This window comes from Pelophylax lessonae, assembly GCF_965119305.1.
Source record: "Pelophylax lessonae genome assembly, chromosome: 4".
NCBI lineage: Eukaryota > Metazoa > Chordata > Amphibia > Anura > Ranidae > Pelophylax > Pelophylax lessonae.
The window spans coordinates 97,234,404-97,251,431 of NC_138771.1; the positions used below are offsets into that span (position 1 = coordinate 97,234,404).

Here is a 17,028-nt window from a genome sequence, read left to right on the forward strand (position 1 = left end):
ATATGAGGTCACATACGCTTTGTAAACAGTATCTTAATTCCTTCTTCTTTCCATAAAGCTGAGCATCTCTCAGTGACTGATAAACCAAAAACTGAAGCACAGATATCCAATAGTGTAGACCACTTAATTCATACTTATTATAAAAACAGGTATTGCACTTACATGTAATCCACAGACACAGGCATCTCAAAGATGGCGTCTAAACCCCACCCAGCGTGATGACTTCACCGCCTACCTAACGTGATGCTCCCTGATGGGATTTCTCAAAGGATAAAGACAGTCACCGGCGTCATGCTCTAAATATCTGCCCACATATTATTTAGGCAGATATTTAGAGTGCAATACCGGTGACTGTCTTGGTTTGGTTCATCAGCCACTGAGAAAATACTTGCTATTTTATGCTCAGCCTTATGGAATGAAGAAGGAATAAGGATAGTGTTTACAAAGCGTTTGTGACCTCATATATAACAGTGGGGTCCACAGTACCAGATGAGAGGATACCCACAAGGGGGTACTAAAGGGCACAGCGGTGGTGTTTTCACGATCCGAGGATGTATATATGGATCGGAGAAAGAATTTGGTCATTGGTTGCACAGAGATTGCATGGTGTATGGGACTAAATTTTTTGGACTACAATATATCTTTGAATTTTGTAGAGCTTTATTTCACTGTACATATATGTTGCGGACAGGATCCACGTATGATTCGACATTCTAAATTTTGTTGTATATACTGTATATGTATTGTTTATTTATTGCACTTGTCACTTTATAGTTTCTGAAGATTGAAAGCGCTTCACTACCATTTTTTTTTTTTTTGCATATAAGGTGTAGTAATAACACTGTTAGGTGGTACATGCTTTCTGTAAATTCTTATTTTCACATGTTTTTGAGGGATTTTGTTATATAGTAGCATGGAGTTTTATATCAATTTATTTTCAAAATCTGAATAGAATATTCACTCTGAAACTATTAAGCCGCGTGGTCTTTAGGTATTTTAAAGGGACACCAACGTTTTTTTTTTTTTTCATAAATCATACACAAATGACATACCTTACATGTATTGTCTGTCAGGAGGGAGCTCTCCGGGGGTGACACATCGGGAGCACTGCAGTGATTTTATGTGGAAGAGCCCATTGGTGAGGACACAGAGGGGGAGCTGCCTGCACTGACCTGCTGCCCAGGGCCATTACACTGAAAGGGCATACATTCCAGCACATTGCACTTTCCATCAAGGAGAGGATTTGCCACGTTGTGTGTTCCAACTAACCAGGGAGACAGTTTGGAGGAACTCTTTGACCACAAGCGTTTCTGACCCCTGACAAGGGTCCATCCATTCTGGTGAGTGGGGTCTCTGAAGGGGATCAAGTCACCTGGCACCAGTGATTATCTTTGGAGCACTTCAGCACTTACACAGGAGCATCATTATTATTATATTTTGCACAATAATCCAGCACTATCAGCACCTTGTTTTTAAGTTGCACTTAAGGCTATACCTTGCACGTTTTACACATGGAATTTGGACTTTCTTAATTTCTTGGACTTTTATTATGAATTTGGATATTATAGGCACCTTATAATATATTTGCAAGCGCTGTGTTTTTTCTGTTTTACTACTATGTATTGTCTGTTATTTCTATAAATTGCTCCTTTAAATTTACTTTTCAAATTGTCCTCTGGCCACATTGGCACACTCCTTTACTATTTTGCTCCTTTACTTCTATTAAAGTTATTTTGCAGTAAAGCCAAGGAAGCAGCGAAAGCTTTGTAGTGTATTAATGCTCTTTTACCAAACAAAAATGCTGTACATACTAACTATTACGATTATAAGAATAGAGTACAAGACTGACAGATATTACAAAATGTGCCTACAATGTACACAAGCTATCCATCCTTCCTAACAAATAGGCATGTATAAATGTATGCAATCCTTCCCCCTCCCCTTCTTTTCTGTAGCATTATTTCCTGTCTTGAGCTCACAAAGCACTTCAACAGATTTTTTTAGCATATGAACAGGAGAGGCCTAGCTTCTAAAACAATACATGTTCAACATTCTAGATTTATGCTATAAAAATCACTAAAATAGCCATAGCAGCACAACATCCCTGTGTTGCCAGGACCCATGGAGTCACATACGAGTCTCTTCTTGTGTGCGCTTCTGCTCCATACTACAACTCTGCATGCAGCTGTTGTAGACGCTGCACATATAGGCAGCTCTGAGGGACACAGAGGAAAAGCCATGCCTCTCCTCCTCCTTCTCCACAGCCGTGACTGAAAGCGGCTCTGTGTCCCTCCAGCACTGACTGTGTGTACAGCATTTGCAATGGCTGCAGGTAGAGTTGTAGTACAAAGCAGGAGCGGGCACTTGGAGGAGACCCATACAGAACTCTATGGATCCTACAGGGGGCAGAGATAGTATGGGGAGTAAATTAGTGCGGCCAGGGGACAATTTATAAAGTAAACTCAAGAGGAGGAAATGTATAGAAATAGGAAATACTTGCAAGTTATGTTATTTGTATCGGTTTTATAAAAAAAAAATAATAATAGGACTTTGTCACTTTAAGGGTAGTGTGTACAGCAAGTGTTTGTAAACCTTTTGGCAAGCATTGTAAAGCTTTGTTGGCACCTTATTTAGATCTATCTGGCCCAATGAGATGCATTAGCACATGCACATAGTGTGTTGCCATTTAGTGCACTGGAGTGCCGTTTAAAGGCCAACTTCATTCTTTGCACTATGTTATGTCACACCTCTATTTAGTAACATGTAACATGGTGCATGGTCGTCTCCCCCATGACAGCATGCAGGGATTCTTCTGCTCCGACAGCCGGTTACTTTTGAAATCGGCCCGGCTGTCCAGGGCTCCACTGATCTTGGGTGCAATTGCTTTGTTGGCTCCTGTAAAATATGTGCATTTATTTTTTTAAAGGTAGACTTGGTGCTTAAAATGAAGTATGTGCCATGCCTTACTGCAAAGCATGGGTCTGAACTTTTAAACAAAGTTTTTAAAGGGGGAGCTGTCACTTGAAACAAGCAGGTAACAGGCTTCAGCATGCTCTTAGGTAGAGCTGAAAACTATCTAACAGTTTGTTTAAAGTGACAGTCAACACTGCCATTAAGATATGCGTCCAAACTTCCCCAAATTGGAGTGGAATTGTATTGGAAAGGCTTCAACTAAGCTGATCAAAACTTGCTGAAAGCTTTTTCCTGTTTACGCACCAAGCCTGTTGTATACACACTGTTTTTACACAAGCTTAAGCCTACGCTGATCCATTTATACCTATTAACAGGTTACCAAACCTGAAGCCTTATACACTGCAGTTCTAATCAGCTGCCTGGCTAGATTTTAAGGCATGAGGGGAACCCTGCCAATCAAGGTGATGTCATATTCAGTTTAACGTTTTGGCATTAAATACATATAACCGTGTGTCAAAAAGATAATCTATACCATTGAAAATTTCTTGAGCCTACAATTTACATTTTTTTGTTATTTTTTCCATTTCTCATTATTAAAAATAGATCATATACAAGAGAAGGGCCCAGACTCTTTAAATCAGGGGTGGGGAACCTGCGGCCCGCATGCAGCCCGCACGATCGTTATGTACGCCCCCCTCCCCGTGCCGCTGTGTCAGAAGGAGCCAATGGCTCCGTCCTGACACTGAGTCTCCGAAAAGGGTGGACCCGGGGCGCAGAGCAGTGCGCCTCGAGCCCGCCCATTTGTGTGACAATAGCGAATGAAAATTCGCTATTGTCTCACGGATCCTCCTCCTCCTCGGCCAATGCCATTGCCGAGGAGGAGGCGGGACGCGGGAGGACTCGAAGAGACGCGGGGACTGAAGAGAGGAAGCCGCTGCTACAACAGGTAAGTCAAGTTGCTGTTCACTCTGCATTTTAAGGGGGCACGCTGTTCACTCTGCATTTTAAGGGGGCACGCTGTTCACTCTGCATTTTAAGGGGGCACGCTGTTCATTCTGCATTGTAAGGGGGCACGCTGTTCACTCTGCATTGTAAGGGGGCACGCTGTTCACTCTGCATTGTAAGGGGGCACGCTGTTCACTCTGCATTGTGGTCAGTCTTCATCGAAGGGGGCATGCTTTGGTCAGTCTGCGTTGTAAGGGGGCACGCTGTGGTAAGTCTGCATTGTAAGGGGGCACGCTGTGGTAAGTCTGCATTGTAAGGGGGCACGCTGTAGTCAGTCTGCATTGTAAGGGGGCACGCTGTAGTCAGTCTGCATTGTAAGGGGGCACCCTGTGGTCAGTCTGCATTGTAAGGGGGCACCCTGTGGTCAGTCTGCATTGTAAGGGGGCACCCTGTGGTCAGTCTGCATTGTAAGGGGGCACCCTGTGGTCAGTCTGCATTGTAAGGGGGCACGCTTTGGTCAGTCTGCATTGTAAGGGGGCACGCTGTGGTCTCTCTGCATTGAAAGGGGGCACGCTGTGGTCAGTCTGCATTGAAAGGGAACAAGCTGTGGTCTCTCTGCATTGAAAGGGGGCACGCTGTGGTCTCTCTGCATTGAAAGGGGGCACGCTGTGGTCTCTCTGCATTGAAAGGGGGCACGCTGTGGTCAGTCTGCATTGAAAGGGGGCACGCTGTGGTCAGTCTGCATTGAAAGGGGGCACGCTGTGGTCTCTCTGCATTGAAAGGGGGCACGCTGTGGTCTCTCTGCATTGAAAGGGGGGCACGCTGTGGTCTCTCTGCATTGAAAGGGGGCACGCTGTGGTCTCTCTGCATTGAAAGGGGGCACGCTGTGGTCTCTCTGCATTGAAAGGGGGCACGCTGTGGTCTCTCTGCATTGAAAGGGGGCACGCTGTGGTCTCTCTGCATTGAAAGGGGGCACGCTTTTAAGTTGATTATTTTGTACGGCCCCCGAATGATGTTACAAAAATCCAAATGGCCCTTGGCAGAAAAAAGGTTCCCCACCCCTGCTTTAAATGATTATATAACGTCTACAGTATTTATATTTATCATATGCTCATCAGAGTAAAACGGGTCAGTTTTTCCATGACATTATCAATTTTCTGTCCTTATAAAGATCACTTTATTATATATATATATATATATATATATATATATATATATAGGAAAATACTTATCTTATGAATTATGTTCTAAAGATTTTTGTGAATTTTTTCCTCTCCCTTATACAAATTACAAATAAAAAGACAATATTTTTCTTCACCAAACGTCCATAAAGACTTATAAAAATATATATTTTTTAAATATACTACCTGTGTTCCAGATTAAGTAATTTAATTGAATTCCCCATTAAATACAAGTAAAGTCAAATTACTGTAAATTCATTTTAACACATCTAAATGAAAGTTTTTGACTATATAAAATATCACACTGATACACAATCGTCTCCAATGTGTACAATGTAGACTTGCTCATCCAAACGTGATTATTACCACTGCTTTAAAGAACCTATTATAAATTCTTCATGTACTGTATTGTGAATAATTCAGTGCTGCCCCCTAGATACAGGACAAAGAAGTGAATTATTAAAGAAGGAAATCATCTTGGAGATCTCCTGAGCCTATTAGAGGCAGTTCATTCTACCTCTGTGTAAAATGACGCCAAGTTCAAATACATTGATGTACGAAGCATAGAGATCAGATTTTTGCTTACATCTCTAAGTTGCAGGAAATAATGGAATGCTGAAGCGAAGGCTGGTACACTACATTGCATCACTGATTCAACGTATTCTAGTCCAAATAGAATGTACTCACATCATCTTGCTAATGATTGAATCTATTTCCCTAAAACCAACAATTTATTACAAGATATTCCCACAGTTTTCCTGCTCTGGACCAGGGCAGGGGTTTCCAAACTTTTTAGTATGTGGTCCGCATTGTAGTTTTTACGTATAATTGGGGGATGGGAAAAAAAAAACCCATCGGACCACCTTACATTTGGGTCTTTATCAGAGTCCCCACTTAAATCGGGGTCCCCCTTACATTAGGGTCCCCATCAGAATCTCTACTTACATCAGAGCTGGGTAAAATCTTGTAACAGAGTCCCTCCTATACATTAGGGTCCCCATCAGAGGTCATTTTACATCAGAGCCTACTGTAGGAGTTCCTCCTTACATCAGGGTCCCCATCAAAGCCCCCCTTACATCAGTGTCCCTATTGGATTCCCTATTGGACATCACTATTGGATTGCAAACTGTGGCCCTCCAGATGCTGCAGAACTACAAGTTCCATGAGGCATAGCAAGACTCTGACAGCCACAAGCATGACACCCAGAGACAGAGGCATGATGGGATTTGTAGTTTTGCAACAGCTGGATGACCACAGTTTGCATACCGTCTCTGCTGACCTTATTCCTAAATCAGTGCACATTGAGGATATGCCACTGACCCTAGCTGCGAGCTGGATAAAATATTTTAGGGCCCACATAAGAGTCCCCCTTAGATTAGGGTCTCCATCAAAGGCCCTTTTCCATCAGAGATTAGTGAAGGAGTCCCACCTTACATCATCAGGATGCCCTTCAAAGCCCCCCTCACATAAGTGTCCCTTTTGGATTCTACCCTTACATTAGGGTCTCCATCAGAGGACCTTTCACATCAGAGTTTACTGTAGGAGTCCCACCTTACATCAGGGTGCCCTTCAAAGCCCCCCCTCCTTACATCTGTCCCTATCTGATTCTAACCTTACATTAGGGTCTCCATCAGAGTCCCCACCTACATCAGAAGTGGAGACCATAGGCAGCCTCTGCTGACCTTAGTACTCAGTCAGTGCACATTAAGGATATGTCACTGATCTTAGTTGCCCGCTGGATTAAAGCAGAGTCCCCCTTACATCAGGGCCCACATCAGCGTCTCGGCTTACATTAGGGTCCCCATCAGAGGCCTTTTTATACCACAGTCTACTGCAGGAGTCCCCTCCCTTCCCCACATCAGGGTCCCCATCAAAGCTCCCCCCCCCCTTACGTTAGTGTCCCTATTGTATTTTCCCCTTCCATTATGGTCCCCATCAGAGTCCCCACTTAAATAAGAAGCAGAGACAATAGGCAGCCTTTGCTGACCTTAATCCTCAATCGGTGCACATTAGGACTATGTCACTGACCCTAGCTGCGACCTGGATAAAATCTTGTAGCGGGCCCAATTTGGCCTGTGGCTCGTAGTTCGGAGACCCCTACTCTAGACAACGACACTTCCTTCCATCAGAAATGTGTACAGTTTTTAGCCAGGGAAGTAGCAACACTTTAATGTGTCAGATATATCTCAGCGATTCAGCCGCGCTGGTTCTGTTCAACTTTATGTACATCCTTACAATCATAAATAATTACTCAGTACCCCAAAGCATGTGCTAGTTAAAGTAGAAGGAAAGGCTACGCAAAAGCCCAACTTTTAAAAATGTTGCCTCTCAACTGCTCCTATATTTGCTGCATACAGTTTGTAATACATCTCATTGTAAATATCTTTACTCGCTGGAGCCTTTGCATTAAATGAAAGACCCTGTATGTACAGAAAAATACCTGCTGATCTGCTAGAAATGCACTTAACAAGTATATTCTATTGGGAACTGACAACACACAGTATTTTTGTAGACTGAATGTTATCAGCCATGCCCAGTTTTCTCTTGCCAAATTACCCAGACCAATCTACTCTCCCATCTCCACAACATAAAGGCTACTTGTTTTGTAGTCTAAGGATAAGGACAGCACAGCTGACTACTCTCCTTGAGATAACAAGGGAAGTGAACACAGGACAGCTTGGAATACTTACTGTGTGTACACACGATATATAAATACAGTATATCTGGAATATATAATGTATCTGAAAGCAGCAAAAATAATCACTAGGGTTTACACTTAATTTAACCTTCAGGCAGGCTTTACACCTATGCGTTGTTTTTACGAGCATTACCACACTGCACATAGCCAATTGTGGTACCGTTAATTTTGAATGGCACCCCAATGCAATTAAAAGGGAAGTGCAAGAAAGAAAAAAAACAAATAATCATACTCACCTAGATGGTTGCAGAATGGATCTGAGCTTCACCTGTCCCCCGCCAGCTCGACACCTAGAACTGAGCGATCAAAGACTGCTGATTGCTCAGTTTTTGGGTCCCCTCTGAGCACAGAGCAGGGAAGGTCAGTCCCCAGCTCTGTGCTCTGCTCCTCCAGGGCTCACTAGGGTGCTGGGATGTGAAGGGAGCAAGAGCGGCAGGCTCAGGCTCTCAGCGGTTTACTGACAGGCCCTCAGAGCTGCTGGTCAGGCATCTAGATGGATCCCGACATTGTCGGGGATCCCTGTAGAGCCTGGACCGGGGTTCTCTGTTGTTTGCTGACTGTTGGCTAAAACTGGGTCACAGGAATGCAGAACTAAGTGCACTCCTGTGACCCATAGGAGAAGTATGATCAAAAGAGCTTTGGCCATACTTTTCCTTTAAAGCTAAACTCCAAGAAACTTGAGAATCCTCCCACACAATGGAGCTGCATTTGCTCTGCAAGGGTTAACTGCACATTTAGATGCAATGGTCATGGAAAAGTAGATTTTCTCACCCGATCCTCTCTTTAACTTCCTTTTAGACCGGTCTTGGCAGCCTCTTCTCCCTATGCTCTAGCAGTCTAAGGTCCTGGAATCTTTAGGACCGATTCAGAATCCATAGTGTGAGGACTCCAGGGCATATTCCATTGCCGGAGCGTAGAGAACTGCCGTCTATCGTGGGAGCGGGTAAGTAGAAGAGCCTTCTATCGTGGAGGGACTGAGTAAGTGAATTTGCTTAACCACTTGCTGACAGCCCTATAGCACTTGTATTGCAACAGGGCAGGAGCTGTGCACAGGATCATGTATATATACGTGATCCTGCACTTCAGTCTGCAGGCGGCGCGTGCGCCGTGGCCGGGCAGCTTCTGCTGTGATAATTCACTGCAGAAGCTGATCTGCTGGTCCTGGGGACTCCATGTCCTCCGGGACATGCCAATGGTTAGTAAAAAAAAAAAAAAAAAAACACACAGAACTGAGATATGCAAAACAAGGCTTTTCTCAATTGTGACGGGGGAAGGGACGATCCTGTATCTCTGCAAAGCAAAGACTAGAATCGATCTCTTCCCCAAGTGAAAGCAGCACACTGTGCACACAAAAACACTGGCTAGGCACACAGTTAACTCTTTGATTGCTCTAGATGTTTAACCCCTTTCCCAGCCAGTGTTATTAGTACAGTGACAGTGTATATTTTTAGCACTGATCACTGTATTAGTGTCACTGGTTCCCGCAAAGTGTCAGTTTGTGTCCGACAGTCCACAGCAATATCGGAGTCCCGCTATAAAACGACGATCACCGAAATTACTAGTAAAACAAAAATAACAAAAATTCCTAAATATGTCCCATAGTTTGTAGACGTTATATTGTTTGCATCAATCAATATACACTTATTGGGATTTTATTTTAACCAAACACATGTACCAAAATACATATTGACCTGAATTTATAATGAAATTAGATTTTTTACATTTTTTTATTGGATATGTTTTATAGCAGAAAGTAAAATATATATATATTTTTTAAAAATTTCAGTCTTTTTTTGTTTATAGTGCAAAAAATAAAACATCGCAGTGATGATCATATACTACCAAAAGAAAGCTCTATTGGTGGGGAAAAAAGGAAATGCATTTTATTTGGGTACAGTGTCACACGACCGCGCAATGCAGCACCTCACCACATACTGTGCGTTATTATGTGCTGCATTGGCAAAAATTATGCAGGTGCGAGTTTTAGTCCATTAATGCGTAACATGATGTGCAATAATACACTGCATCAGACCACACAGATGTGAAAGGGGCCTTAAGAAGTAACACTTACAATATAAATATTACAGCTGGGGAAACAGCTGTAAGTGTTGGTTCACACTGATCCGACTTGGACCGCGACTTGTCAGTCTGACAAGTCGCGGTCCGTCACGCTCCCATTGTGTAGTACAGGAGCCGTTCTAATAGGAGCGACACAAGTCGCTCCGACTTAGAAAAAGGGTCCTGTACTACTTCGGGGCGACCTGGAGGCGACTTGCATAGACATTTATTTTATGAAGTCCGTGCAAGTCACACTGCACGCGACTTCACAGGTCGCCCCCTAAGTCAGAGCGACCTAGTGTGAACCGGCACTAAAGGAAATCTAAAGCCAATATAATTGTTACAATATAATTTGTAACAAAATGTCTGAGGTAGTGAGCACTATATTTATTCTACCTGTATTTTAGAGAATATTCACTAACAGATAATTTATTGTACAAGTAAAACCATAAAAAAATTTCAAGTCTTTTTTCAGAATTATTTTTTTCTAGAGGCAAGACTTTTTTTTCTTTTTTAGTTTTATACAGAGTGAAGAGGGATTGGAACACCTGCTATTTTTTTATTGCCGTCTGTACCCTTGTTAGGGAGATTCACCCTCACTATTTGTCCTGTTTACCTCTATCATCGAAAGTGAAAGAAATCCCAAATTTTGGATTGTCACCGGAACAAGAGTAGAGGGGAAATCTTCCAATAGGAATACTAGTTCTGGTGACAACCAGGGATTCCCCTCTTTGGAAGGATTGTCTCTCACTTCCCATTTTGGCTATAGGATAGGCAGTGAAGGGATATCTCCCCAAAGAGAAAGATTGTGAAAAAAAAAAAAAACAACAAACAAAAAAAAACTCAAAAGGGGTTGATTATCACCCTTCCTTACTATATCCTTACTCTAAATTGCCTTTAGTTACACTTTAATGCCCAAACATTACATGAACTCTGATTTTAGTAAAGCAGTGCAGGTATGTTTACAGGATATAAACTAGAAATTACAAAAAATAAAATTGCAGACACGATACCTTTAATTCTGTGTGTTCTTGCTTTAGCTTCTGATTTTCTTTGGCAATTTTATCCATTAGTCCCTCAAGAGATAGTACCAAATCGTGTCTCTCCTCTAGATCTTCTGTAAGCTGCTCCACAACCTCCTGAAAAATACATTAAAAATGTATCTTGTTATACTTGTGTGTGTCACTCTTCCAAACTGATGTGAAAACTGTCAAATATTCTGCAAGATGCAAGGGAATGAAAAGCCCGTTCTGATATGGAAGTGAGGAAAATGGTCCTAAAGTCTGAGCTTTTCCATTTATTAGAGACTATTTTACTAAAATGCATCTCTGTCCGCTTTCTTTTTTCCCTGAAGGCACTGATGACCTATCCCTGGCCACACTGATGCCCTCTGGGAAGACATTATCAGTGCCTTCGAGGAGATTTTGTACCTTATCTGTGAGATCATACTAGATATTGCAGTACTGTTGTACTGTGCATGAGTGAGATGGAGAGCATGATGTCACACAGCTCATCTAACACATGTACCGTATGATGTCACACAGCTTATCTAACACATGTACCGTATGATGTCACACAGCTCATCTAACACATGAACCGTATGATGTCACACAGCTCATCTAACACATGTACCGTATGATGTCACACAGCTCATCTAACACATGTACCGTATGATGTCACATAGCTCATCTAACACATGTACCGTATGATGTCACACAGCTCATCTAACACATGTACCGTATGATGTCACACAGCTCATCTAACACATGCACCATATGATGTCACACATCTCATCTAACACATGTACCGTATGATGTCACACAGCTCATCTAACACGTGTACCGTATGATGTCACACAGCTCATCTAACACATGTACCGTATGATGTCACACAGCTAATCTAACACATGTACCGTATGATGTCACACAGCTCATCTAACACATGCACCGTATGATGTCACACAGCTCATCTAACACATGTACCATATGATGTCACACAGCTTGTTATATTCTCCGTGTTGTGAGATACACAGGACTCTGGTCTGGAACAACGGTTGTTTATTCAGGACTCTCTGTACACTCCAGCATGCATTACAGGACAGCTCTGCATATCAATACATCTCTACATGTGTCTCCAAGATGGCCACTCTGCCCCTTGACCCTTGTCATCGCTCCTGGGTGGAGCCAGCCTTATGTACCGTATGATGTCACACAGCTCATCTAACACATGTACCATATGATGTCACACAGCTCACCTAACACATGCACCATATGATGTCACACAGCTCATCTAACACATGCACCATATGATGTCACACAGCTCATCTAACACATGTACCGTATGATGTCACACAGCTCATCTAACACATGCACCGTATGATGTCACACAGCTCATCTAACACATGTACCGTATGATGTCACACAACTCATCTAACACATGTACCATATGATGTCACACAGCTCATCTAACACATGTACCATATGATGTCACACAGCTCATATAACACATGTACCATATGATGTCACATAGCTCATCTAATACATGTACCATATGATGTCACACAGCTCATCTAACACATGTACCGTATGATGTCACACAGCTCATATAACACATGTACCATATGATGTCACATAGCTCATCTAATACATGTACCATATGATGTCACACAGCTCATCTAACACATGTACCATATGATGTCACACAGCTCATCTAACACATGTACCGTATGATGTCACACAGCTCATATAACACATGTACCATATGATGTCACATAGCTCATCTAATACATGTACCATATGATGTCACACAGCTCATCTAACACATGTACCATATGATGTCATACAGCTCATCTAACACATGTACCGTATGATGTCACACAGCTCATATAACACATGTACCATATGATGTCACATAGCTCATCTAATACATGTACCATATGATGTCACACAGCTCATCTAACACATGCACCGTATGATGTCACACATCTCATCTAACACCTGCACCGTATGATGTCACACAGCTCATCTAACACATGCACCATATGATGTCACACAGCTCATCTAACACATGCACCGTATGATGTCACACAGCTCATCTAACACCTGCACCGTATGATGTCACACAGCTCATCTAACACATGCACCATATGATGTCACACAGCTCATCTAACACATGCACCGTATGATGTCACACAGCTCATCTAACACCTGCACCGTATGATGTCACACATCTCATCTAACACCTGCACCGTATGATGTCACACAGCTCATCTAACACATGCACCGTATGATGTCACATAGCTCATCTAACACATGCACCGTATGATGTCACACAGCTCATCTAACACATGTACCGTATGATGTCACACAGCTCATCTAACACATGTACCGTATGATGTCACACAACTCATCTAACACATGTACCATATGATGTCACACAGCTCATCTAACACATGTACCATATGAGGTCACACGGCTCATCTAACACATGTACCATATGATGTCACACAGCTCATATAACACATGTACCATATGATGTCACATAGCTCATCTAATACATGTACCATATGATGTCACACAGCTCATCTAACACATGTACCGTATGATGTCACACAGCTCATATAACACATGTACCATATGATGTCACATAGCTCATCTAATACATGTACCATATGATGTCACACAGCTCATCTAACACATGTACCATATGATGTCACACAGCTCATCTAACACATGTACCGTATGATGTCACACAGCTCATATAACACATGTACCATATGATGTCACATAGCTCATCTAATACATGTACCATATGATGTCACACAGCTCATCTAACACATGTACCATATGATGTCATACAGCTCATCTAACACATGTACCATATGATGTCACACAGCTCATCTAACACATGCACCGTATGATGTCACACATCTCATCTAACACCTGCACCGTATGATGTCACACAGCTCATCTAACACATGCACCATATGATGTCACACAGCTCATCTAACACATGCACCGTATGATGTCACACAGCTCATCTAACACCTGCACCGTATGATGTCACACATCTCATCTAACACCTGCACCGTATGATGTCACACAGCTCATCTAACACATGCACCGTATGATGTCACATAGCTCATCTAACACATGCACCGTATGATGTCACACAGCTCATCTAACACATGCATCGTATGATGTCACACAGCTCATCTAAGTAAATGAAGAAGAAAGTGGCACTTCCAGACCCAGGAACTTGGAAATTTGAGTTTATTTCTTCAAATCATAGGTACAACATCAGACAAGACTGCAAGACAAACTGGACAGCAGACGCGTTTCACACCTTGTGCTTATTCATTGCTCATTATTCATTATTCATTTGAGCAATGAATAAGCACAAGGTGTGAAACGCGTCTGCTGTCCAGTTTGTCTTGCAGTCTTGTCTGATGTTGTACCTATGATTTGAAGAAATAAACTCAAGTTTCCAAGTTCCTGGGTCTGGAAGTGCCACTTTCTTCTTCATTTACATGGATTCCTCAGGTCACGGACCTTGGTGAGCACCCATTCCTTTAGGACTGCCACAGTTGCTCGGGTTCCATCTGGCTCAGCTGAATGTTTTCAGAGCGGTGATTTGTTTCATTTTGGTTACATAGCTCATCTAACACATGCACCGTATGATGTTACACTTCTCTGGTAAAAAAAAAAAAGGCTTTACCCCCTTACCCCCCGGATCTTGGCTAGGAAGGATTTTTTTTTTCTAAACAAACAAATATAATGACAACATGCACTCCTTAAGAAGGCGCAAAAGGATTATACTGCAAGGAGACCACAGAAAATAATTAAAAAACGTCTGCATGGGAGTGAAAAAAGAACACGGAGGCACCATCAAGAAGATGAAGGAAGAAGGTGGGGCAGCATGGGGGTGGGTAACTGTACTTGTTTATGTCTTAGGTCATCTTCATGACATTAAAAGAAAAGAAAACCGGGGGGGGGGGGGGGTTAACCATATCTGTTTGAAAGGTACTGCACCATTGTCTTCTTTTACTTTCATGGTACCACCATCCCTATTGGAAGTTTGCAAGGACCAGTATATTACACTCGTCTAGAGGATATAGGACCAAGTGCCCCCCAGTATGATCTCCTCTGGGATTTAAAGGCGTTTTTGATCACTGTGAGAGCGGTGATCAATTCATTCTGGTAAGAGGCTACAGATTTCTGTGGTGGAGATGCAAGCTATTCCTGTTCACCGAGTGTCGTCCTATTTTCACACACCGTGGACTTATTACATACATTGATAAAATTATAAAGAAGGTTGAGACCGGCGCTACCTTTAAAGTGCTAATGTGCCAAATAAATAAATAAATAGAGTAATAAGTAAAGTGCTGAAGTGTATTATTTATTTAAAGTGCTCATATTCTGAGTGATAACGGGTTAGGTATTGCAATATTTATCATAAGTGCTAGTGCCAGAAAAAAACTTGAAAAAAGAAACCAAACCCGGTGCTTTTATTCAAAATAATAATGTGTATTACAGTGATAAAGCGTGGAAGTTTACATAAATGACATATACATAAACGGTGCTTATTTTATTGGAAAAAATAACTGTAAATAATCCCTGTTATTATTACGTGCTGTGATCATAAAGTGATGTGAAACTTTCCATATATATGCAAGAAAATGAATAAATTAAATAAATTAGTAAGTCCTCTTTAGTAGAGAAATGAAAAAACAGGTGTTGAACAAAGAAAAAGTAGGGCACGGATTGCAAACACCACTATAGCCACTAGGTGTCGCACCCGGCCAATATACCACCTGTGTATCGATAGGGACCAATATGGAATCCTGGGGTTCCCTCAACACGGTCTCTCCTCGTCCGGAGTACCTCAGGATATAAAAGAGAGAGAGAGGGGGACCCCTTGGTGCGATGTATAGTGCCAATCTTTTAAATGGCGAGGTAGTAACTCACGGTTAGGCTGTCCTCGATCAGTAAAGAGAAGCCGGGAAGCTTCCGCGTTCCACGGCCCAAGCTCCAAATACCGGAAGTGACGTAGTGACGTAAGACTCCACCCTACGCGTTTCGTAATGCAACGTCTACTGGAGCGGCGTCAACATATCGGGCTCCCGGTGTTAAATAGCCGCACTGTCTCCTAGGTAACCAAATGGCTTCCGCCGCCATATTGGTGCTCTCGGACCCGAAGCCGGACGGAGGACACCTTTAGCCTCACTGCAATGCCGGCGTTTTTGGGAGTGGCAGCTTTCATCATTTCGGGGACAGCCAATACCGATCAAGGTGTATATGTAAACTTGCGAATCATGCGAAAAATAAAAATAAAAATAAATATAAAAATAAAAATAAAAATAAAAAATAGTTTTATTTCAAAAAATTCTTCTCCGCAATGAAAAGGGAAATAAAAAGGGAAATAAAAACAAAAACTTTATTTAAAAATGGCGACAATGGAACTATCTGATAGCCAGACTAATAACCAATTCCATGGAATATATACCACTTCTCTCTGCAGGCCCATTCTGATATTCAGTGTACAAAGGGGAACAGCCAAAGGGCATGTCTGAAAGGTTTTCTTAAATAACAGGGTAATACTGGATGGTTAATGATTTAAAATTTGTATATAAAGAGTGAAAAATTATATTGATAAAAGTAAAGATAAAAACAAAAATTATAAAATATGATAAAATAATTTATATTGAGATAATGTCTATTCATTGGAGTTCTTCTGATCTAATGTTCGTGTTGTTGTTGCTTCGGATGTATTCCTAAATGTTTAAACGGGATCAACCATATTATCCAATTTACATATTTTAGTCATGTTGATTTTATATTGATGCTGGATGAGAAGGCTTATTCCTATTCGTCATTAAGCTGAATAAAAATTTCACGCATTTATTTTTTGTTTGATTTTATATTGATGCTGGATGAGAACGCTTATTCCTGTTCCTCTTTATGCTGAATAAAAAATTCCACAAAAAAATTTTCACGTATTTATTTTTCATTTGCACCATGCTGCTTGGCAAAAAATATATAAAAAAATATATAAAAAAATATATAAAAAATATATAGTTCAATGGTTTTTAAAATCATTTTTTATATTCAAAATTATGTGTTGAGGTTGGACAAAAGGGCTCCTCAGTCTTCCTTGTAGGAATAATAGACATCAACCAAGGAAGACTGATAGATTTAAATCTCACACCACAGGTGTAGAGTATAAAATAAGGGA

At 41.7% G+C, this 17,028-nt stretch overlaps 1 protein-coding gene across 1 annotated transcript in view; it reads right to left on the reverse strand.

Annotated features, from left to right (window-relative positions):
- CCPG1 (cell cycle progression 1) overlaps positions 1 to 17,028 on the reverse strand; it is a gene marked incomplete at its 5' end in the record, with an annotated part of 82,694 nt that overhangs the window by 18,336 nt on the left and 47,330 nt on the right. Inside the window, one exon of the mRNA XM_082253486.1 lies at positions 10,809 to 10,934. Coding sequence (XP_082109612.1) covers positions 10,809 to 10,934 — 126 coding nt within the window. The remainder of the gene's footprint in view (positions 1 to 10,808; positions 10,935 to 17,028) is intronic.